At 38.2% G+C, this 25600-nt stretch overlaps 1 protein-coding gene across 5 annotated transcripts in view; it reads right to left on the minus strand.

The window, feature by feature from the left end:
- NRG3 (neuregulin 3) overlaps positions 1-25600 on the minus strand; it is a 1032879-nt gene that overhangs the window by 588101 nt on the left and 419178 nt on the right. For all 5 annotated transcript variants that reach the window (XM_045567954.1, XM_045567953.1, XM_045567951.1 and 2 more), the window contains exon 2: positions 4543-4672. In XM_045567954.1, the coding sequence (XP_045423910.1) occupies positions 4543-4672 (130 nt within the window). The remainder of the gene's footprint in view (positions 1-4542; positions 4673-25600) is intronic.

A 25600-nucleotide genomic window follows, 5' to 3' on the forward strand; every position in this document is an offset into this window, starting at 1 on the left:
TCTTAATGGAAAGACTAGAAGCAGGAGTCAAGTGTCTTAACCGGATGTTACATAAATGAAATATATGTGTAATGTAGCGATCTCAGAAAATTCATAAGGTTGAAAGAAGAAAATATAATAGTTGTAAATCCTATTAGCCTTTTCATTTAGTTCCTTCTCTGAATTAGGATCCTATTGTATATTTAACTTGAGAATTTTATATCTTGATTTTCAAACATAACGTGATATAATGAGCATTTTCAAATCCTTAAAATATTTTGAAAATCCATCCCATGTAAAGATATATTCTAATTTATACAGAAATTTAAATTCAGACTTTTTTTGCTATTACAAATAAACCCGTGGTAAGTATCTCTGCAAAAAAATCTTCACATACATTTCTGCAGGCAAGATTCTTAGAAATAATATAAGGCTTTTGAAATACACTGAAATGTTGTCTGCAGAAATTGTTTAACCAAGTGCACTCCCTGAAATAATATATAAGAATATATGTTTTCACTGCACCCCTACCAAACTGCATATTCACACTTTTAAAAAGTATTAAATATGTGATAGGCAAAAAATTAAAAAGAAAAAAAAAATCCCAAATGCCTAATTTGCATTTCTTTGTGAGGCCTGGTGCCTTTCATGCTATTGGTCATCTGCACTCCTCTTTAGGAAGAGTACTTTCTCCCTTTTGTCCAGTTCCCTACTGAGATGTTATTTCAGCCTTACCCTTATTGACCTCGGTGACTTCAGGATATTAATTCTTTGCCATATTTGATGTTTAGTTTCTTCATAGCTTGTCTTTTGATTTTGTTTCTCATTAATGACATTCAGATCAAAAAACAATGCTGTGTCAAAGTTATTTTTTTTTTCCCTTCTATTGCCTTTTGTGGGCTCAGAAGTTCCTCTCCTTTGCTGACATAAATAAATACATAATTTTATTTATTGCTTCCCTTAGGCTTTCCTTATTTATTTATTTATTACATTAACTTTAAATTAACTGAGAACTTTTGGCATGTAGAAATAGAGGTAAAAATATACTTTTGATCTTGTTTACCTGAAAGTCAACCATTTATTGAACCATCAGTGCCTCATTTTTCCTCCGATTTATGAACCATCATGTTCTCTACTCAGTCCCACTATCTATCAGGGTCTGTTTTCACTAGTTAGCCTGTGGATGATCTGTGACTTTAAAATATATCTGAAATTCAGAAAAATCAATTTTCATTGTTTATTTATTTATTGTTCTTTTTAATCCCTCTATCAAGTTATTGTCACGACCTTCGTATTCTTTTTAAATTTTCATTATTTGCTTTATAATTTCTAATTGTTAATACTAAAAATGTTTCTTAAAAAATTTTAAGGTACATAAAAAAATAATAAAATTACAAAGGGAAAAAATATGATCCCCTACCCCTTCACCCCACCTTTTCCTGAGATTAACACTGTCTTATTCTTGAGTACCCGCTTTCAGGAACTCTATCATGAGTGGTTTGATAGTTTTGTTACTATTCTTCCTTGACAAGGAAACAGAAATATGTCAGAGCATGGTCTATTTTCATGACATAGAAAAATATTTGATGCAGTTTATCATAGGATTATAATTTTTTAAAAAAATCTAGAAAATATAATCTTAATTTATTTCAGATTTGGATGCCCAATCTTTTGAGACATGGTAAAAAATAGGTTATTTAATAAGCTACATTCACATACCAGCCTTTCTTTATGTTGCTGCTCCAATCTACTAAATGGTGTCTTATTTCACTTGAAACAAAATCCAGTAACTAATGTCATAAAGATACCCGTGGTAGCATGCCAGTCACTCTGAAGTACTTTGCTTTTTTCTCATTATTTCCTAACAATGAAGTATTTCACTTACTCCAAACACATTACAAAGTGCTGTGCCATTTAATTCTTAAATCCATTTCTGTATGTATTTATTCAACAGTATCTTGGTGGTAGGAGGTACTCAATATACATTTGTTGAATAGGAGAAGAATGAATGGAACATACTACTTAAATAAAGTGCTGTACAAAATGGCACATTATTAATAACCACATTGGAATTTTTAGAAGTGGCTGATGCAGGAACAAATGTAAGCCTTTTATTCACAGCAAAGCCCAGGAGATGAATAGCCAGCACACGCGATGTGTGATTTATTCATACACACTAGTAGGAAATTTATAGGCATCTATTAACCTACTCGAGTTCCAATTTTGTCTTGGGCTGGTCTTTTGTCATGATTAGCTATGTTGTGAGTCTATGTTAAATAATAGGCTGTCTGTACTGAAATATGCAAGAAATATGAAGACAGAAATCTAAACTATAATATATAAACATCATCCAGTTAAACCATATTTTATACATCTATATATATGTCTGCTCATGTGTTTAAAAAATTGGACATGTACATACATATCCAAAAAAGCAAAGGATTTTTTTTTTCTTGACCTGAGTATCATTGTTATGGACTGAATTGTGTCTCAGAAAACATACCCTATGTTGAAGTATTAATGTCCAGTACCTCGGAATGTGACCAGATTTGGAGAAAGTTCTTTACATAAGTAATTTTGTTGAAATAAGGTCATTAGGGTATGTTCTAACCCACTATGAATGGTGTTCTTACACGAAGAAATTTGGACGCAGACATCTACAGAGGAAACAGGAAGAAACAGAGACACATCTCCTTGGCCGTCTACAAGCCAAGAGAGGCCTCAGGATGTTCCAACCCTGATGACTCCTTGACCTTAGACATCTGACCTCCAGAACTGTGGCATAATAAATTTCTATTGTTAAGCCACCCAATCTATAGTACTTTGCTATAGCAGCCTTAGAAAATCAATACACCCATGAACTAATAAAGACCACATGTCTTTTTCAACACCAGATGTTGAAAAAGAATAGGAATTATTTTGTTTGTTTTGATATTCCAAGTTTTGGCAAAGATGACTCTTCTTAGCCTGCATTGTGGTGGGGCCTGATTGATCCTTCCTTGGGTTAAAGCACCATCAAGGAAAGTCACTGCTTTAGCTGATACTTCTAATTCATCCTTTCTTCAATTGATTAAGAATGCAAACTTTATTCAACACATTGCTCACTCCACATGTTGATGCCATTAGATTGGCTAAGCTACCTTTAACGCGCGATTGCTCTAAAAGAGCTTGGACGCACATCATGCTTTGAAGGGGTAGCTCATTCTTGGACTTTCCTTTGAGGTCTCAAAGTCACTTGTGTGCTTCTCCCCTGTGCCCTCACGAGCATAATAAATATAAGGAGAGCAGCAGAGTGTGAGGAGGAACAATCTCCACTTCCCTTCCTCCCCAACCCAGATTTGCAGAGGAAAGGAATAGGGTGTAAATTTTGTAACTGGGGTAAATGTTACGATACCGCTAAAGTAACACGAACATCACATGTCAAGGGTGAGGAAAGGTCACATTTCTGTTTTCCCTGACACAGGACATATGGGAACTTTTACAGAGACCTACTTCCATCATGTTTCAGTTCTTCCCAGTCTGTGCCGTTGCCCACTGTGGCAACAGATCCCCCCATGGTCGGAAACTGGCTCTTGGAGCCAGGCAGGATTTGCTGCCATGGTCCAAGTTCGTAACTATGAGATGCATTTCTCGGCATCATCTTAATAAAACAACATAAAAATAAAGTTTTATAATAGCAATATAGAGAAAAAAGTCATAATTTTCCATGCTTCACGATCAGAATAATTAATTTAATAACCTTGTCATGTGAGAAGAGTAAATAAAGAGAAGGGAAGGGGTGTGGATATATATGATCACTGAAGCATATACTATTGCAAGGAAAAACAAATTACCACAGTAGTGCTAGAAATAAAAGCTTGGTGGGAAATATTTTTTGGATAATAATTTGATTCTTCTATTGAGCTTTAAAGCTGCAGTGTCTACAAGTACCCTATTTATCTCCACTTGTTTTTATTTTTAGCAGTTATATAAACTTATGTCTCTAAAAATCAATTAAACACCTTCCTGATCTCTACTGGGAATCTCCTCCAAGTAGTTCTCTACCTAGACTACAACAGCACCAAGATTTCATTTACAACACCTTGCTGGGGAGTGTTTCATCATCAGAGGTGTTAAAGAAAAGGATTGAAATTAATAAAGGAAGACAGAATCAAAATAAAATGCAGTTTTCTCTGGACACAGTTACAGTCTCTTGGGTTTGGTTCACAGTAACACTGAGACTCTAGATCTACAAGCAGTTTGCTTCCTCTGCCAATCTGCAGGTTCTCAAGAACGGATTGTTTCTAAGAACCAGCGCAGGTGCCTAAGTCTCAAGCCATAAATATGGCTTCTAAAGAGTGTAAATAATTAGTTCCCTTAAATTGATAGATATAAAAATAAATCTTCCTTTCCTTGGTCAGATAAAACTTAAACCTCATCTGTTTTGTTTCCCTGTTACCGTCCTCAAATGCTAAAGGGATACCAGCCTTGCCCCTTTGCATATTAAGACTCTGGATTCTGCCAGAACGGTGCGGGATTGCAGTGGGCGCATTCCTGGCCGCCCGCCCGGCCGCAGCGGCTTACCGGCAGTGCTTATGGGATCCCGTCAGGGTTTCGATCACGAAGCACTCGCCATCGTTGAGGCAGTATGCAAGGTCCTTGTCTCGGCAGGGTTTGAAGTGCTCGGATCGTTCCGTGGAATATGTCGTCGTATCTGCGGAGGAAAGCACAGAAGGAGATGCTGTCAGCGGTGCATTCTGACACCCGCAACTGCTGTCCCTGCCCCTGTCCGTGCGTCAAGGCCTGCTCACGGGCTCTGACCTCGGGGACTCCGGACAGAACCGGTCCTCCATGGAACTGGCCAAACGCACCTGCTTATAACCCACTGTGCTCAGCTGTCTGATTTCTCCACCAGATTTTAACAACTGGAGTCGCTCTACAGAGGTGCCATTTAAGGACACATGAACAGTAAAAGCTGAATGATCCTCAGTCAAACACCCCAAATCTGCTGTCATTAATTTCAGTTTTAAAAAACATGTCTGAAGGATTGGAACAACATTCCCTTCCCTTTATTGTTGCCAAATGACACTAAACATCTGATCAATGTATATTGTGACTGTTCTGTGGAAACCATGTCAGTTTAGCTTTTTTTTTAGTTGCAGCTATAATTGGCTAATGGTTAAGCCAATTATTCTTTCACTTTCTCCTTTTATTATGTAATTAAAATGCAAATGTTCCAAATTCTGAAACAGATTTTCAAATGTGAAGAATGAAGAATGTTTCTGGTAAATATTTAACAGGACCAATTATCGTCATTTTTTAACATTATCTTAAACATGTATTTTTAAAATCATAATTACTTACATCTTTAAATGAAGCCATACATGCATATCTGCTTCCCACATATGAAACTAACCATAAATATGTGCTATCTACAGGATACAGACTCTATCACCACACCCAGACATTATTCTAGTTGTGGAGTTTCAGGCAACTAAAGTATTAGCACCAATTCTACTGCCACATTCAAGAAAAAAATATATTTAAGAAGTGAAAGATGAAAAAGTTATTCAACGTTTATGCTCTTTAATTTCCTTTTCATATATCTAGATTAATAATAATGTTCAACTGCATGGCAGTATTATACCAGCTTACTAACTGCTACGGTTTGAATGTGTCCCCCAAATTTCATGTGTTGGACGCTCAATCTTCAGATTCAGATGTGGACGGTATTTGAAAGTGGGGCCTCAGGGAGGCAATTAGGATTAGATAAGGTCATCAGGGTCATGGGACTGTTTGCTGTTTAAGAAGAGGAAGAGGTACCTGAGCTGACATGCACTTGCCCCCTCGCCATGGGATGCCCTACACTACCTTTGCAAAGAGTCCCCACCAGCAAGAAGGTCCTCACCAGATGCAGCCCCTCAACCTTGCACTCCCCAGGCTCCAGGACTCTAAGAAACATTTTTTTTTTTTTTAATAAATCACCCAGCCTCAGGATTCAGTTATAGCAACAGAAAATGAACTAAGACAGTAATTGTAGGTCACAATGGGCTTCTTTCCTGCTCATCATCCCTACTGCTAGAAGAGTGACCACCCTAAAAGGAAACTCAGTCATGTCTCTCCCACATCTAAAAACCCTCAGTGGGCTCTGCTGTGGGAATAGCTTCCACACTCTTAGTTGGGCCTACAAGGGCAGGGGGCATCTGCATTTTTGTCTGTCTAGTCTCTTCTTGCAGCCTAAAGTGTTACACAACTTAATTTTCAACTAATAATCTACTTCCCCCAAATACCAAGAGGCTGTCACGTTACTCCTTCTAGGACCACCCTTCTCTTCCACACTTTTCTTTGTTGGAAGACACTAATAGTCCTCCAGAACTTAGACGATCTTCCTCTTCTGCCCCCATAGTGCCTCTATCACTCACATCGCTGCACTCAGCACTGCAAGTACTCCTTTCTTCACAATTTTATCTGTCCTTTTAGTCTGTGAGTTCCTTGAGGGCAGGGGTTGAGACTTAATGAAAATTGGTGCTCACAAAACTATCTCCAACAAATCTGATCTGACATCACCAACAGTTTAAATGCTATGGGTGAAAAAAATAATTATTAAAGACCTCATTACAATCTTAAAGAAGTTAATGTTACTTTTAGAGCAAAAAGTTAAATATAATTTCACATTGGTGTTATAATTTTAGTATACTTGTTTTCAGATTTACAGAGACTCTCACTTATTACTCATATAGTGTGACCATTTTTTTTTTTTTGCTGTTAAAATGTAAACTTATTTTTTCCATTTCAAAATATCTGCCTGTTAATACTTTGGCATAAAATAAAGGCTCTGCAAAACAGACACATTTTCTATTTTCCAGAAGATCTTCTCTACAGTGAAGATCTGATATTCAAGACAGTATGTGATAAACAGTCACACAGAAGCAATCTCTCTTTATGTGGGAAATATTTAAAATTCAAGAGCTCTGAGCAAAAAATTCAATATGAAATGCTGCACAGTTGACTGCTACTCTGACTGTGGGAGTATATTAACTCATGATCAGTTAGCTTTTCCTTTAATTTTTTGCTATCCATTTATTGATATTCACTGATCATTCTTCTAAGAACAGCCTTTCACTAACATAACCCACAGCATAAAAAGTGAGATCCTTATTTTATCATCAGTGGTTTTAACAAGCTACAGACTTCAAGTGCAATACAATGGCAAAGCAATTACAATCAATTAATTTCCATCTGACAACTGCTGTCTCTAGTGCTTACCGCCCCATCCTACCAACTCATTTCCCCTTTTTGTTATCATCTATGAACACATTACAGAGGATCAGAGACTCAAGTAAATGGCTCTTCAAAAGTCTGGGGTGGGAGAGCTCAGAGATATCAGGCTTAACATGTACTCAGGCTTCCTATTCCTATAGCTTAGAGAATCCCAAAATTAATTTGAAATATGCATACATATTCCTCACAATGACTTGACTGGATTTGGAGAAAACATTATTATTCAATGCTTTAAATAACTTAATATAATAAATGATAATAGAATATGGGTTTTGATCCTGATATAAGTAAACTATTAATACAATTATCTATAAATTTGAAATCTTATAATTTACCTATGCATTTGACCATCTAATCTCCGTATAATACTAAATTGAAACTTTGCTCTTGAAAGTCATCATGCCAAAGATGTGGATGGAAAGATAGAAAAATTCCAGATCCTTAATGAAATCACTAGGTTACTATCCTAACTCTAAGACCACCTACCTAGACTTTTCCTAAAGAAACAATGAGAACACTGTGTCTAAGTCAATGTTCTATTACTTACAACCAAACATAGCCTAACAAAAAAATGGTAATAATTTTGAATGACACCCTCTAATATTTGTGTGTCTGCTTACAAGTATATGTATGTATGTATACCTACCTATATTTGTTTAATTTTTAACATATAAGATATATTACAAAACATATAAAATAGAACATAAACAAAAAAGAGATCAAATGTAAGGTGAAATTCTTTATTTTCTGTCTGCACCCTAAGGTGATACAGCATGCTTTAATATATCCAGCAGAGTATTCCGTTCTAAAGGGGGAGCATGGGGCATTTGGGAGAATGAGATCATGGATAAGATTTAATGTCAAACTACAAAATTTACAGCCCTAACAACCTCGATGTATCTTAGTGATCCGAGGTAGAACCACCTGTGAATGTATACAACATATCTGAAACCTGTTTATATATATATATATATATATATATATATATATATTTATATATATATATTTTAAAGCTATACCATTTTTAAGACAGTCTATTTACACTACGCTGGCTATAGTATATGGTACTATTTTGGCATGTACTTAAACTTCTGTTTCTAGGAATATAATTTGGTTAATAAATTCATTACAGAGCTATTGTCTTCAAAAAATTATATGGATGAATGTCTGCATAAGTAAACGAGGAGAGGCCTGATACTCCTGTTAATTCCCATTTGTCTTTCAAGGCTTTCTTTATGTTCCCTTACTCCAGAGTGGGCCCACATATCAAACCTCATTCTCTCCACACACATAAGCTTGTGAACCTCCCAGGTGATTGGACCATGAGCTTCCAGGGAGCAGAGCAGATCTTTACATCTCTGATCCACAGTCTTATGGATGGTTTGACACCGATATGTTCACAATAGGTGTTTATAGGAGGATGAACTTTTTATATTTCAGCATTTTTCTAAACGTTCAATTTGAAAAGTATTATCGTTAATGAAAATCTATATTAAAAAAAAATGGGAAATAAATAAGTGTTTAGAAGTTAGTACATGAGAAGAGCTCCAAAACAATTTAGGTAAAGAGTGTAGAATTTTACAAGTGAAGGGAAAAATCAACTCCATAGCATGCAAGGGAAGGGAGGAAAATATAATACAAAACAAAAAAATGAGAAAGGATTTTCTAAAGGAGAGGGATATGAATGGTAAAGAAATGTTAGGCTTAAGATGAATAGAAATGGTGCCAAGGGCCATCCAAGCACCGTGGTGAAGGTCAAGGGCTCCGCTCAAGAACTATCGCTCCTGGCCTGAGGAATAGCGTCCCATCACTTGGGACCAGGGGGGCTGTGCAGTTATCCAGACCACTCATCTGGTACTTGGTATACATAAGTTAATGTGTTTTCTTATTTTTTTTAATGGGTTTTGGTCTCTATCCCCAGAGAGGTCAGGGAGAGTGCTTTGCTTTTAAGTTTTGTATCCTTTTCACATCATGTAGCATACATAGTAAGTAATCAGTACAGTAATTAAACTCACAGTGAGAGGTTGTGGTGGTTAATTCATTAAAGGCAAAATGGGAAGAAAACGTAGGGTTGGAAGACAGAAATCCCTGCAGATTTTGCAATGAAAGTTAATCTATTAATGAATTAAAACAGTGATTGTTTTTCCCCTTAAGTACTGAGCCAAACCTGAATATTACTTATAGAGGTTTCTGTGCTGTCAGCACAATGCTGCACACTGTGGGAACACATATTTTGTTGCAGGAACAAGAGTGCTAAATTGGCTATTACAGATAATAATTGCAGCAGATAGTCAAAGAAAGGGAGAGCTTAATTCAGGCTATAGTTATCTCTGAAGGTTTCCCAAAGTGTTGGCATTGGAGCCAGGTGTTGAATATGTATGATTTAATTGACACAAGGAAAGGAGTTCTGGATGGGAAGAACATCACCTAAGGAAGGAAAATGATGAGGCACAATGTCGACCTAAATAAATTCTTCACAGTCCTGGCTTGCAAATGTCAGATTCCTTAAGCAGTTTTTTTTTCCTTCCCCCAGTGAGTTTGTGACGTGCCGATTCTATAAGAAAAGTTAAGAATCTGAGGATGCAATCTAAAAGCATTTACAATTAGCAAAATGCCTTTAAAGGCCAGAAGCCATTTGAATGTGGTTGTCGACTCTGGCAGCCTCTCCTGTGGGAAAAGTGTAAATGAAACCTGCTGCCATATATTAAAATTTCCTGTTGAATCTGCCACTTATCAGACATCCAGGAAGGAGCACTGGCACGAGGCTGAGTCATAAAATATTTAATAGTAAAAGAAAATTGCAAGAAGAATGCAGTGGTGTTTGAAAGGGAAACAAACCATTTCTCAGCTGGCAAGAGGCAAAGATAGCTTTCTTCCCGCTGCCAAAGATCAGACAATTGTTCACTTTGCTGGCATGGGAGAAATGGGTAGTGTTGGGCAAGGAATTTAAAAGTTCAATTGAGTCGTGGGGCCGCTGTGAGAACTGACAGTTCTTGATGTATCCCAGAGCCATTAATTCTCACGGCAAATGTAGAAAGGGCCCTGTTAAAGTTGCATGACGTACCTGCCACCTTCCAGTTTGAAACCTTGCTTTTACAAACTCTGTTCCAGCTTATTTAAGCCTTCACGGGACATAGCTTGTTCAATGGAATTGCATTTATTTGGGAATTGCAGAATATATTTCCTTCTGCCTGCTGGCAAACACAGGGACATACAAACTGCTTTCAACCATAATAGTAATCATGGCAGCGACTGTCACTGGAGCTCTTGGCTCGTGCTGGCTCTGTGTTATATACTGACTTCATAGACACTATCTCTGCTCTCCATGTCACTTTACTGAAATGGCCCATTCCAATGTCACCAGCTATCTCTACATCCAATGAGTGTTTAATTTTTTTTCCCTCATCTTGTTGAAATTCTCAAAAGCATCTGACACTAGTAACCACTCTTGCCCTCATGAAAAACCTTCTTTCTTTACCTTCCATATTATCACACATGCTTGATTTTCCTCTTACTCTTTGGCTTTTGACAACTTGGTTTCATCTAATCTATATTTAAATGCCATATTACTTAAGGACTGGCCTTCAAATTAACTCCTAAGATATACTCAGCACCATGCTAAGCATATTCCTTTAGCTATCTTTTTTGACCTTAAAATAACACTATGAAATTGTGCTATTACTTATTGTCCTTATTTTACAAAAGGAGAAATTGACTAGTAGAGCATTTAAATCATTGGCCTATGGCTTCATGGCTCTTAGCTCATAGCTTCTGAACTCAAACCAATGTAGCTTGAGTATCTCTACTATACTGTTTCTCACAGGCCACATTTTTATTTCTATTCTTTCTTTCACTTTTGTTTATTTCCCAAGTGAATGTTACTCTTAGCATGGTCCTCAAACCAGTGGCAGAAGAATTGTCAACAACTGAGTGTATTAGAAATGCTAATTCATGGGCCCCATCCTAGACATACTGCATCAGAAACTCTGGAAGTAGACCCCAGGTGCTGCTTTGGCAGCTCTCCAGGTAATTCCCATGTACCCTGAACCCTGAGAACCAGCTTCCCTGGGTGATCCTATCTGTTAACATACATGACGATGACTTTCAATTTTATCTGAAATAGAGCTTCCAGCTCCCCATTTTCAGGACACAGGCCACAGTTGTTCAAATGTTCCATGTCCCCTGAGGCCCTTGCACATGCTCCCCTCTGCAAGGGACCAACTTGCACCCCCACACCTTCAACATCCATCTTTAGATTTCATCCAGAGTACATTATTAAAAGACAGAAAACTTCAGAAAAAAAGGCTGGAAGCCTAGCCTTTGAGCTGATTTATCAAAGTCTAACAAAAATGAGCCTTACCCTAGGAGATATTCTCAGCTTTGTTACTAGAAACAATAACTTTCATTATTTTTGTTTGTTTGTCCCATAGACCATAAGCTTCTGGAAGATTCAAAGGTGTTTTGTTGCCGTGTGTGTGTATGTGTGTGTGTGTGTGTATGTGTGCATGGTATGTGCGTTCCTAGTAACTAGCTCATCACCTCCTTGCCAATGGTTATTCAATAAATATTTATTGAATAATTATCCTCACACAGACCCTTAATTATAGACTTTTACCTATTGTAGACGAGATTTTTGGTGTGACTGTAGAGACTTCATTCCTTCTAACAAAATAGCCTTGCCAGGGGGGTTGAACTGCAAACTGACTACCCCACAGGCTGATTTAACCTTCAGGAGAGCAGAGCTACATCATGGACTGGATGCTATGAAGAAGTGGAGACAATTTGGTGACTCAGTAGCTTCAACATCCTAATGAAGGATGCAAGAGAACTACGGTAGGGCTTATCATTGACACAGAAATAGCAGTCACTTACTCACTTTGGTCAGCAGAAGAGGATATTTAGCCATTTTTGTGAGTGCAGAGTCTTGTCTCTGGTTACAAAAAAAGTCACAGAATAGCTTGATTGACTATCATGTGTGCTCATTTGGAAACAGCATGGTCTGGCTGCCAGCAGGGTCCTTTTCCATTGTTTCAGATGTTACCTGACTTAAAAGTGAGTGGTAAGTAGCATGTACTTCAGTACCTTCAGCTAAGGAAAGAACATGGATATTTGTAGGTGATTGGTCAATCTTGAACTCCAAAAAAAAGAGTGCTGAGCCCATGCTGGTGGGGCCCTTTTAAGCTTCTCCGGTACAGAGGGACCTCAGCTAACAGACTTCATGTCTGTGCCTATGTTGCAAGTCAGGTGCATTCAGAGATTCTGATGAGAGGACAGGCCTGAATTACACAGCTGTCCTCCTTCTGGCGCCATGTTCCCTAAGCAGTCTTCTAATCTGGACTTGATTTCCCACATAAAATTGGCTTTCAAAATAGGACAGCTATCCATGTTGGAGACTGTTTTATTCTATGGGACACCTCTATTTCCCAGATATATCCTTATGTGACATATAATGGGTGAAAGTTCCTTGCACATGTAGCAATAGCTTCCTGTCTGGTCTTCCTACACCTCACAACTGGTTTCTACTACTCAGTCAAGAGCTGACACACCCACCTCAATAGCATATACGAGCTCTCTTCATAATATGCCTAAAACTTTACTGGGTTTTCATTATACAAAAGTAACAAACACTTCCTAGCTCGGTCTGTCACTCCCCACACAAGCCTTCTGAGAAGGCTCCCTGGACAGTACTTCCTGGTCTCTCCCTCACATTCCTTGGGCTCTGCTGACAGTTTAATTATACTGTTCCCTTACCTCAAATACATAGCTATAATATTAACATATGCCTCTGCCCGGTGCTTCCCCAAAACCCTAATTGTTTAAGGTCTATGTGAAATCTAAGCTGCTACTAAAGTCTCCCCTAACTCTTTAGGTCAGAAGTAGCTGCAAACATTGAGCGCTCCAGCAGCACTTCCTTCCTCGCTCTAATACTGTGAAAATCTCCCTGAATTGCAATGTAACTGCTTATGTGTTTGTTCTCCACCCTCTTCTCAAACTAGATTATGAGCTCTTGGGGATCTGGGAAGGTCGTCTCTGTATCCCCATAATTAATCACAAAGCCTGACACACAGTAGGCACTTGATGCATGCTTTCTGAGTGAATAAGTACCATAATGGTTATAACAATGATGATTATACCAACATCACGGGCACACCTGCAGAATGAAAAAGTAACAGCACCTTGTCCCTCCAAATCAGTAATAATGTAATAATGGTTTTGGAAATAAATGATGAAAATGTACCTATGTTTCTATGAATGTACATGAGGCTAATTGTCAAGGATTTTATTTTATGTTCATGGGCTCCATGTGAAACATAGAGTAGTTTATTTTTTAATAAATATTTATATGTTTGTTTATTCGAGAACTTGCCCTCACATTCAAATTTCTTATTTGTAAAGTATGAGTGGAGATGATATTAAAAATAATTAATAAGTGGAATGGAAATGACAGGACTAATTGGAATCAATCTGTGCATCCACAAAAATGAAGCAGGGTCCTGGAGACCCTGGTGGTGCCGGCTGTTAGCCCTTTGGTTTCTGCGTCAATACTGAGGGGGGTGGGAACCCTGGTGCACAACATCCAGGGTAGAAAGACGGTGAACCATTCAGGCAGATTTGGGCAGTGGTTATTTGCCATCTAGAATAAAATCACTGGGATATCTTTACAGTTGATACAATTAATGACGCACAGTGCTGTACAGCCGGTCCACTCTCATGGTCTAAATCTGTCTTTAGTTTTAACAAGACAAACTAGACAACCTTTGGATAATAGAGACTTTAGAAGTTGACGTGTGATAATAATGCTTGGAATAAACCTATCAATCACATATAAATATTATTTTCATTTTATGGAAGAGAAACTGAAACATGGAGAGATCACATAATATTCTTAGGATTTCACAGTTAGTCAATGGAAAGGCAGGGAAAAACCAAAAAACCCAACCTTGTAATGAACACCCTTTAACATTCCACAGTTCCACTTGTGTTGCATTTTAGAGGTACATATATTTGAGCCTCTCCTTGTCAAACACAGCATTACTATTACTCACTCCAGAGTAACTAAATGTAAGAGCAATTAGGAAATGCTATTATTTTTTTCGTAATCCATTTACCTTGGCACCCATCTACCCAATACCCATTTTTTTTTGCACCCATATTGAAACACTATGCAAGGTAGGTATTGAAGGGAGAGAGAGGGGTACAAAAATAATATAAAGACAGTGCTTGACTCTGGGAATTTCTATTACTTTCTCTTTCAAATTTCCTTTTCATTATGTTATGGCTTTGAAATAATGTTTAAACATTGACAGGATTCTCCAAATTCCTTCATAAAAATGAACATCACTCACTTCAATTATTTTAAATCTTATTTTTCCCCTTAGCTCATATTTGGATCTTTTATTTTAGTGTTCAGAAATCCACACACTTCCTTCTCTGTATAGGGCAGGAGGAAGGTATGGGCACTGCAGCTTCAGGGGCCTAGTTGGAAGCCCTTATTCATTTGCTTATTCATTTGCTAACTATGTCAAGTGTCATGATAGGAGCAGAAAAAATCTAGGAGAGTTCACAGAGAAGGCAGTTTTGCCAGTAGTGGTATGGCGGCTGCACATTTCTTTTAGGAAAAGACCTGGAGAGTGGGTTGAAGTGAGAACTAGACTTCTCTTAACGCTGCCTTTGCATAGAAAACATGTTTTTTACCTCTATTGTGTGCTCATCTGGGGTGGGTTGAGAGACTGAGATTATAACAGGACTAACTCTGACACCCACTTCTAGCCACCATTCTCAGATTCTTGGTATCTTGCCTATAAATCAGGGTATGAAGAAAAGTGAATCAAGAAAAGTTTCCAAAAAAAATTGTCAAAGAGATGTAAGGGGGGAGTCAGGCTGACTGCAAAAATTATATTAAAGGACTTGAAAAGATTAATAGATAGTTGTTCAAGTAAAAGGACTATGTCTTTAAGCTATCTTGCGTCTCCAGGCCTCGCCCTAATTAGCACATTGATGGGTAACACAACAGTAGATCAAGAAACGCTAAATCAGGAGGAAACGCTACAGGTTCCTAGACATCATGGCAAATGAAAAGTTCACATAGGGAGGAGAGGCAATGCAAGCATGCAACCACAGTCTTAAGGACTAAGAAGACACAAAGGGACTTAAAAGCCAAAAGGTCACTTGGAAGCTTAAGATACCCAAACTTCAACATATCTAAACTTAAAAAAGAAAACTGCTGACTAAAAAAACAGGAAATCAATAATGTAGCATTAACCCCTAAAATGCTACGTTTGTTTAAAACAGACAATCTAGAATTTACTCAGTCACTGAGACATTTATCATTTTGACAACATCCAGGTCTTAGGGATACACAATTAGGTTATAAAATAATTACGTTGTTCTCCAAATCTCCTCACATAAAGTACCTGATACATCAATCATTTCACTTCCTTAAAAAAGGCTCATCCTCTGTACCCCTATTCATCTTCTTCTGTGACAATGTAGGTCTCATCTGAAGCAAAAGGGGAAAAGTCTTATTTTTTGATACCACATTGGGACTCTGTGTTTTGGCCTCAGTATGTGGAATAAAGTGTGCCTAGATCTCAGTAACTAACTTAATATTTTACAATGTACTTTTGCAGATCTGGGTTCGCATTCCCACTTTATCACTTACTGGCATCTTGAACATAAGTACGTTGCATGTACGAAAACACAGGTTTCATGAAGCCTAAGTGAGCAAAGGAGACAATACATCGTACTGGGTCTTGCACAGAGCTCGACACCAGGCACTTCTTTCTCTTCTTTATCTTTTACTAAATATGTCAACACATATGTATTAAGCACCAGTTAAAATTATTCATTTATTTAACAATCTATCATTGAGTATCCACTATAATACTGTTAAATACTGCTAGTTCCCGGGGTGGAAGTGAGGAAATCAGTTCAGATATAACAAGGCATGTGGCTGCCTCCCAAGAACTACCAGGCAGGTGTGACTGCCATGTGCCCAGTCTACACTCTGCTAAGTGCTGGCCAAGTACTCGTAACATCCAGCACTTGCTGACCTCTAAGGACTTGTTTGTAGACACTGAATGTGGCTATGGCATCTTCAAATATAAGAAACCCTTCATAGGGCAGCTCATGGATTTCTTATTTCCTACTAAATAGCTTAAATCAATAAAAAGTGAGGTGTCCCAACAATCACCAGAAATATGTGATGATCTCACGAGTGCATGGCCTACAGCTTGACCATCATGCTGATTTCAGCAAGAGAATCGAGACTTTTCTGCATTATTCCTCGAAAGTTTTTTACATTTTTATTTTTTGCCAGAGAAGAGAGATAGTCATATTATGCGTCATTCAGCTGTGTTTGTCTCAGGAATCTATGAAAATGTAGATAAGCTGGCTGGGCACGGTGGCTCATGCCTGTAATCCTAGCACTCTGGGAGGCCAAGGCGGGAGGATCGCTCGAGGTCAGGAGTTCAAGACTAGCCTGAGCAAGAGCGAGACCCCATCTCTACTAAACATAGAAAGAAATGATTTGGACAGCTAAAAATATATATATATATAAATTAGCCGGGCATGGTGGTGCATGCCTATAGTCCCAGCTACTCGGGAGGCTGAGGCAGAATTATTGCTTGAGCCCAGGAGTTTGAGGTTGCTGTGAGCTAGGCTGATGCCACGGCACTCTAGCCCAGGCAACAAAACGAGGCTCTGTCTCAAATAAATAAATAAATAAATGTAGATAAGCTATATGTAGGGCACAAAGAAAACGTCCATGGATCTTATTTGACTCTTGACTCAAACATACCACTTGCTTTTCAGCAGGTTCTCAATTACTCTGAATCTCATTTCTATAACAGACTTTAAAATACTACTTATTCATTTTATAAGAGTTGAGAGGCCCCGATGCATTATAGACACCCAGTAAGTATTAATTTTATCTTATGATTTTTCTTCTTTAAAATGTTTCTTTCTGTTTGAGTAGACATATCATCAGAGAAAATATACATATGCCCAATAAACACATGGAAATATGTTTAAAATCATTAGTTTTTACATAAGTGACTACCAAAACCACAAGGAAATATCACTTCACACTCACTAGAATGGACAACAGATGTTGGCAAGGATATGGAGAAACCGGAACCCTCACATCCTGCTGTTGGGAATAAAACGTGCAGTTGCTGTGGAAGACAGTTTGGCAATTTCTCAAAATGTTAAACAGAGTTACCATATGACCCAGCAATTCCATTCCTCAGCCAAGAGAACTGAAAACAAATGTTCATAACTGTATACAAATTTTCTTAGAACTATCATTCATAGTAATGAAGTCGAAACAAGAAGTACAAACAACTCAATTGTCTACCAAATAATGAATGGATAAAAAATATGGTATATCCATAAATAGAATATCATTCACGAATAAAAGCAATAAATTACTGATGCTACTTCATGGGTGAACCTTGAAAGCATTATGCTTAGCGAAAGAAGGTAGATATAAGACTACATGTTACATGATTCCATTTCTATGAAAAGTCCAGAGTAGGCAAATCTACAGAAACAGAATGTAGATTAGTGGCTGCCAGAGGCTGAGAGGAAGAGTGAAAACTTTCCTATCTTTTAACCTTCGTTTTCTGTAAACCCTCTTTTATGTTTTCAGTTTAACAGGAAGTAAAAGGTGACAAATACTTTCAATATTCTAGATTCTGCATAAAAACCACAATTTCATGCTATGTCTTTGTAAACCATTTGAGGAAAATCTTTCATAGGCTTCCCAAAAGTACCTTGCCTTATTGATAAAATTTGACTCCCAGATCTTTGTTTTAGAATAAATATTGTTTGAGATAATTAGTCTATTCTTTGACTGTTGGAAAACAATTAAATCTAAAGTCAAATAGCTATAATCATCTGTTCATTTCCAATCCTTATCTCTCCATTTGCAGAAATGCCAAGTAAGGTGCAGTTAGTAGGCTAGCAACCTACTGTTTAATTCTGCCTCTCTAATAGCGGGAGTGATGAGATTCCCCTCCCTTTACATTGGCTTAAGCTGTTTCCCAATCTGCCACTCTTCTTGACAGCTTAGAGTTTAGTAAAGGAAGTGGATTCTCTGTCCCTTCCCACACTGCACTCTATGTATCCTCTTCTCTTCTACTGGTGTGACTTTTTTTGGACACACCTAGGAAACAAACTTTTACCCATCCTAGTTGGTGAACCCTTCACCAAGAAGCAGATATAGCTCATGTACAACAGGAGTCAGCAAACTATGGTCTGTAGGCCAAATACGGGCTTCCTCCTATTTTTGTAATTGAAATTTATTGGGACACAGCTAAGTTCATCTGTTTATGTAATGTCTATGGCTGCTTTTCAGCTGCAATGAGTTGTGTAGTTGTAACAGAGACCACTGATGCACAAAGCCTAAAATGCTTATGACCTGGTCCTTTACGGAGAAACTTTGCCAAGCCTGATATAAAAGACTGAGAAAGGTAGCTTTCTTATAGATTACACATTTGAACTATTAGACATGTTTGGCATTGGTTTCAGTGCTTTAGTGTAATGTATTTCAAATAAATACACATATGTGGAAGAGGCATAGCCAAAAATTAACCACTAGGTTCTGGAGTAAGACAGACTTGAATTTGATCCTGGTTCTGATGTTTAACTAGCTGTATGATATTGGATAAGTTACTTAATTCCTTTAATCCTCAGTTTCCTTATCTGTAAAATAGATAAAATTAGAGTACCTGACCATTAGAATGATTTTGGCTGTGAATTCAGAAAACTCAAGTGAAAGTGGCTTAAATCAGATATATGATATGAGATAAACAACATTATCTCACTTAATAAGAAGTGGTTTCTTGGTTGTCTAATTCAAGGACTTAACGGGCTCTCTGATAGAGAACTCATTTTGCTGAGCCATCAGTGGTTTTATCCTTAGGCTAGGCTCTCTTGTCATCACAGGTAGCTGTCTGATTTTAGGCATTGCATCTAGACATCAGCACTCTTGTTCCATCGGTAAGACTTGAACCCCTTTCCCCCCTCTTTCACAGTCTGCAGCATGGGTGCTGGCATTCCTCTGAGTAGTTTAGTGGAGTACATCCACGGCCATGTGAAGGACAGCAAGCTAACTACCAGAATAAAACTAGAATTCAGTTGGTAGGAAAGGCCATAAGGGATGAAATGTGAGCAATAGCCAACAGTATCTGCTAAGTTCTTTATGAGGATTAAATAAATGAATGCAAGTAAAAACACATAGTGTGCAATAAATGTTGGCCCCTACTTAGAGCTATGATATCGTCTTTTTGTTAGATTTGTTGGTAGCATCCTTCCAAAAAGTATCCTTTAATATAAAGTATGCTGGAATTAATTTTTCTTGAGAGTTTTAGAAGAATTGCATATTGTTCCATTAAATAACTGAAACATTTCCATGATCTAGTGAGATAGGATGATTATCGTTACTTAAACACAGACACCCCTGTATCATTTTTGCAGCACACAACTCATGTATCAGTGGTATTTGTGTTCATCTTGTATTAAGTGTGTATTCAAACATTTATACATCCCCAAGGTCACTCGGTGTAATTAACTGCAAAGTAAACTTAATTAGGCCAAATGAATGTACTATTTTCTTTACAAAATCACTCACTGAATGCCCATAATTATTAAAAGGAAGCCCCCTCCTTTGCCCACCTAATTCTTGTGTGGCTCAGGCATCTGTCTTCTCAAGCTATTATTTGCAGCCTCTCTTATCTGCCCTCAAAGACACAGCATCCCACATTCCCTTTGTCTAGCCCTTATCGCATTGCATTGTAAATGCTAGTTTACATGTTGCTTTCCCCTTCACCAGACTGTGAACTTTGAATAGGCCAAGTTCTAACACACAGCATGTTCTCCTTCCATGCTTTGGGAAAAAGTAATGAATGAATGTAAATGCACCTTGAGGATGTCCACACTGAAAGAACACTGCCCTTCTTTCTACATCCCTGGCCAGCGAGGAACTCTCGTTTGCACTAACCAGATTGAAAGACCCATCCTTTTTCTCCCTTTTCCCTCTCCCAGTATCTTCAGTTATCTTTCTTTTCCTCCTCCCTGGCCAGGGCAAGCCATTGTTTCATGAATGGAAAGAAGAGACACACTGGGACCCCACCCAAAATTAAGAGTCAATAAAGGCAACTTGTAGACAGTCTGAGCAGGTGTCAGAAGATCTCAAGAACTCAAATTGCTAACTTTTAAGATATTTATTTTAAAAAAATCTCACCAAAAATATAAGCACACAAATGTTCAAAACCTTAGTTATGTAAGTTGTGACAAGATAGACTATAAGAAAAAAATGTCCACAGAGAATGATGAATACAGAGTTTTGAAAGCCCTACCTCCTCCTGTACTGAGGGATGTTCTAGGAAAATGCCTCCAGGTAGCAAAACTCTCCCTTTAATCTCTGCCTTTTGAAATCCCATCCTTTTCCCATGAGCAACTCAGAATCAGTTCAGCTGTGCACGCTTCCCCAGTCCTCCCACCTGGCATTTTGGCCTCCTCTCTGCTTCCTCAGCATTTTGCTGCTATTCGTACTGTAACATACATCACTCTCTGCCTTGTGTGCCAGCTATTTTTGTGGGTGTTTGTCATCCCTGCCTCCCACTGGGGAGAGCGTGAGCTCCTTGAGGGAGGGGCCAGGATTTGGCCACCATTTTGCCCTCATTGCCACGGACCATCTAAACTAATACAGAAGCAAACACAGGGGCGCATCATGGCTGAACAAGTTCTTCCCACCACATTTTACTGCAAACTGAAAGCTTCTTTGTGAACAGACTGTTTTCCTTACGCAAGTAGAATTTTGAAAAATGAAAAATTATGTTCAAAAACTTGATTGTTGATCCATTCTGTGTGATTGCCTATCTAAGTAGAAAAACATTCTTTTTTTGTTAGAGTGAGGATATTGCACCAAATATAAATGCCTATGTTTGCCTAGTTCTGTTACTTGGGAAGACCTACGTATCTTTCTAATTTAATTGCCCCAAGAGATTGGATTTGGCAGATAGTGTTGGATCATAAAAGTCAGTTTCTTTATCTGTGGCCCACCCCCCAAGCATTTGAGGCCAAAATATCACAAATGGACCACAGCAGAGCTATCAAAGATGTGACTGATTGTCCTTGTGATATTGATCTCATGCCAGTATCGAGCTGAGACAACATGCTATCTGCCTTTTTTTAGATTCTTCAGGAAAGAACAATATTTGCAAAATCTGAATATGATCAAAATCTAACCACAGCTGCCTTGTAAGGTGGTGGATCCCCCATCATTGCAGGCATGTAAGCACAGGCTGCACTGGCCACGGATCACAGATGTTGTGAAAGGAATTCTTCCACTGGGCAGACAGTGGGACTACATAGCCACTGAGGTCCCTTCCACATATGTTAGTCTGTGAAAGGTCATCCCTAGATTTAAACTGAGAGGAAAATCCAGGGTGGCAAGATTGAAACTGTCCATTCCCCAGTCCCCTTGGTCCCGATGGCATTCGACTGGCAGTTGGTGGTGTCACGATGCTACACAAATGTGAGGCGTAGGCTTCCAGGCTCAAACACAGCATGTACCAAACTCACTGACACAGTGTCTTAGTCAAAAATTTGAGCTGTGAAAGCTGATTGATTTTGCATCCAACTGAAATTCTATTTCACAGCCAAGCAGTTCCCCAGCTGTGAAAGGATGAACACTATGGCTCCAAAGAAACCAACTATCCCTCTCTGCTACTCAAGGCGTTCTTGTGATTCCCTTTGGGTGACAGATGACTCTATGGGACTGTTGTTCTGATAAACTCAAGTATTTCAACCAGTGGGCAAACAATTGTCCACAAAGCTATGCACTTCTCTCTGTTAGGTACTCACCGGCTCTCTGCCAGCGGAGCAGGGTGGCGCTCACAGGCAGGGCCTCTGCCTGCTCCTGCTCCCAAGTGTCCAGCTTGCTCCCATCTGCATGGAGATTATAATTCCCCAGTGTCCAAGGGTTTTCTAATAATGATGAACAGCAATGTGTGCACAGTCCAGCTCCAAAAATAGGAAACATTTTTGCCCCACATTCCCCACCATGTAATACCGTTCTACGTTTATAAACATGTTGAATAGTCAAAACAGCTTTTTCCAAATGCATTAAAAAAATGACTCTAGGTACAACTACAGAAAGTAAGAAGAGAAAAAAAAAGGTCTTCAGTGGGGAATGACTAGGTTAAAACATATCCTTTCTTTCTGATGTCTCCAAACCTTTGGATATAGTCATGCGAACTGCAAATCTTCAAGAGGGGCTTTTAGGAAGCATGTTTTGCAGCTAATTTGACCATGGAAACCTTTGTTTCCTGGCTCCCGTTGAAATTTCAATTCCACAGAAGCTTAAAAATGTTTCTGATTTTTGACCTAGTAATTCTGCATAGAATCTGTCTAGAAAAAAACTATCCTAAATGTGGAAAAAATATTTTGTTCAAATATTGCATTGCCATATTTCCTATATGAACAAAAACATTAAAATGGCACATATTCCTAATAATAGAATGGTTAGGTAAATTATATTAAAGTCACATATTGGGACTTTATGCAGTTATGAAAGATGATGCTTATGAAGCACGTTAACCTGAGTATAACATAATTTAAAAAAAAAAAATAGAAAAATATAAGTATATTATGTATTAATGACTATGAAAAAATAAGGTAAATATAGCAAACATGACTGAAAAATATGGCAAAACATAATAATAGTGTAAGGGTTATATAACTAAATGTAATTTTTAATGATATTCCCCTTTCAACTTGTTCAGAATTTTCCATTTTTTTTCTTTATAGATACCATTTACTCATAAAAAGCAATATATAATTTAGGAATGCCAGACCAGAAAAATAATATCCTTAAAACTGATGCCTGACCTTGGCTTTTGTATTAAGGTCTCCTGCACTAAAGATGGAAATTTAGAAAACCATCGGATAGCAGATAGCAGGAAAATATTTATAGCAAAGATTTTTACTGCTATAATGAATTGTCAACAGGAAAGTAGGAGAAGAGAATCAATGGATGCTAAGGAATGTGCACCTCAGGTAGACTCCAGCAGCTAGGTGTATTCAGGATGGAAACCCCTAGGTGTGGCTGTGGTCCATAGCCACAGGGGCCCAGGGAGGACAGTCACAAGCCAAGGGCACAGAGTTCCCATTTCCTGTGATGAGTTGCCCATAGTGTGGCCTTCCCAACTAGCAATCATGGCTTCCAGGAGTATATTTATCTGACGATGTATAAGGAAAGATTTGGAAAGGGATTTAAGTGACATTGCCAAGAGGAAAGCACATTAGACAGTTGGTTTTGGAGCCAGAAATGGCAGGTACCTGAGCAGTTAGAATGAAGGAATAACACAAAGTATACTATGTGGTCAATAAATTCAGTTTCGCCCTTTAGAGTCACTCCTGATATAACAAGAGATCTAAAAATGGCCTTGCCTTTGCCTTAGAAATGCATGTTGTATACTCTACCTGAGCAGTTAGAATGAAGGAATAACACAAAGTATACTATGTGGTCAATAAATTCAGTTTCGCCCTTTAGAGTCACTCCTGATATAACAAGAGATCTAAAAATGGCCTTGCCTTTGCCTTAGAAATGCATGTTGTATACTCTACAACCCTGTTCAGGATGTCTTCTGTTTCAATTTGTCCCAAACTAGTAATGGGCCCCTGAAATGTAATTTCAAATCATTCTTATTTTTACAAAAGACCACAAAAAACAAAGCCATCATTTACCTTTAGATGAAAGAAAGAAAAAATTTATAATATAAATATTAATTACATAAACTCTGAGAAAAGGCGAGACTTTTATAAGAGACCATAATGCACATAGAATTAACTAAATTCTTCTCTTATAGGAATAATTCTTTAAAAAAAAAAAGTTTGTTTTTCAGTAGAATGAAGCTCCCCAATAAGTTCGCACTCTGGCAGTAGACAAGGAGAAGAGAATCCACTCTAAAAATATCCCAGTAAAAATGGAAAGAGCTGATATTTCCTTTCATGCTCCCGGAACTGCCACCTCTGGGCCTGAATGGCCCTCAGCTGTCTAGTTGCTTTATCCTCACTCTCCTCTACACCTGTGCTTCTGGACTTAGGGGAAGGGTGCAGAAAATGGTTCAAATCTGTAGTCCGAATGAACTTACTTCATTTCTTAAAACTGATCAGTTGCAGAAAAGTACTACACATGACTGCCAACAGCAGAATCTATGGAATTCCATAAAAAAGCATTGGTGAAGCAATCCTCAGGGATAAACACATTCCAACTTTAAATTTCTGGCTCTCTAACTTCTAGTATGTGCCCACATATTCCCCTCTGGTATGGACACTTGAATAGGTGCTGCTATTCACTCATTTACTCAAATGATCTTACTGATGATTTGCCAGGCACTTTGGAAGGTCTCTTTGAGAACAAGAGATGACTAGACATGGCCCAGCACCCTGAAACCAATCCTGGGCAGTCACAGGACCCCAAACCCTACCCATGGTGAGGCAAACAGAAATTGAGCAATGTTTGCTCAAACCAATTGTGGACTTGACCAGAGCCCACAGGAGCAGAAGTCCATAAACCATACTCCTCTATATTCATGGATTGGAGAAATGTTGGCCAACAAATCAGTAAAAAAATATGGATTACAATGGATGTGCTAATTACCCCAATCTAATTACTATTCATTGTTTTTATCTAAACATCACTATGTATCCCATAAATATGTATAATTATTGTGTGTCACCTAAAAAATAAAATAAAATGAAGTATGGATTTAACTCCAGAGTCTAGAATGCTACTCTAGCCACTGAGGGGTGTGGCTGAAGGTCTTATCCTTTGAGGATGAACATGTAAGAAACACTGAAACAGGATCCTAATCCAAAAGGAGAGGAGGCAGTGAAGATACTGCAATTAAGGAGGCAATTAAAGCTAAATGAGATCATAAGAGTAGGCCCCTAATCTGATAGAACCAGTGTCCTTATTAGAAGCAGCAGAGTACACGTGCACAGGGAAATGCCACGTGAAGACACGGAGAGAAGGCAGCTGACTGCAAGCCAAAGACAGAGGCCACTGGAGAAACCAAACCTGCCAAATCTTGACCTTGGACTTTCAGCCTCCAGAACTGTGAGAAAATAAATTTCTGTTGTTCAAGCCACCCAGTCTGTGGTATGGCAGCCATAGAATGGTTTGCATATCATATGTGTTAGCCTATGTGAGAAAGCAAACATATCTAGTCAATTTCAGCCATCATGTGAACACAAAAAAGGCAACTCTCTTTCTCAAGGCACTTGCATTTGGTTTGCAGTTGTGGCTGAGGCGCCATTAAGCTTCCATGAGAGACTCATATCTCTGCCT

This window comes from Lemur catta, chromosome 14, assembly GCF_020740605.2.
Source record: "Lemur catta isolate mLemCat1 chromosome 14, mLemCat1.pri, whole genome shotgun sequence".
In the NCBI taxonomy this organism is placed as follows: Eukaryota; Metazoa; Chordata; class Mammalia; order Primates; family Lemuridae; genus Lemur; species Lemur catta.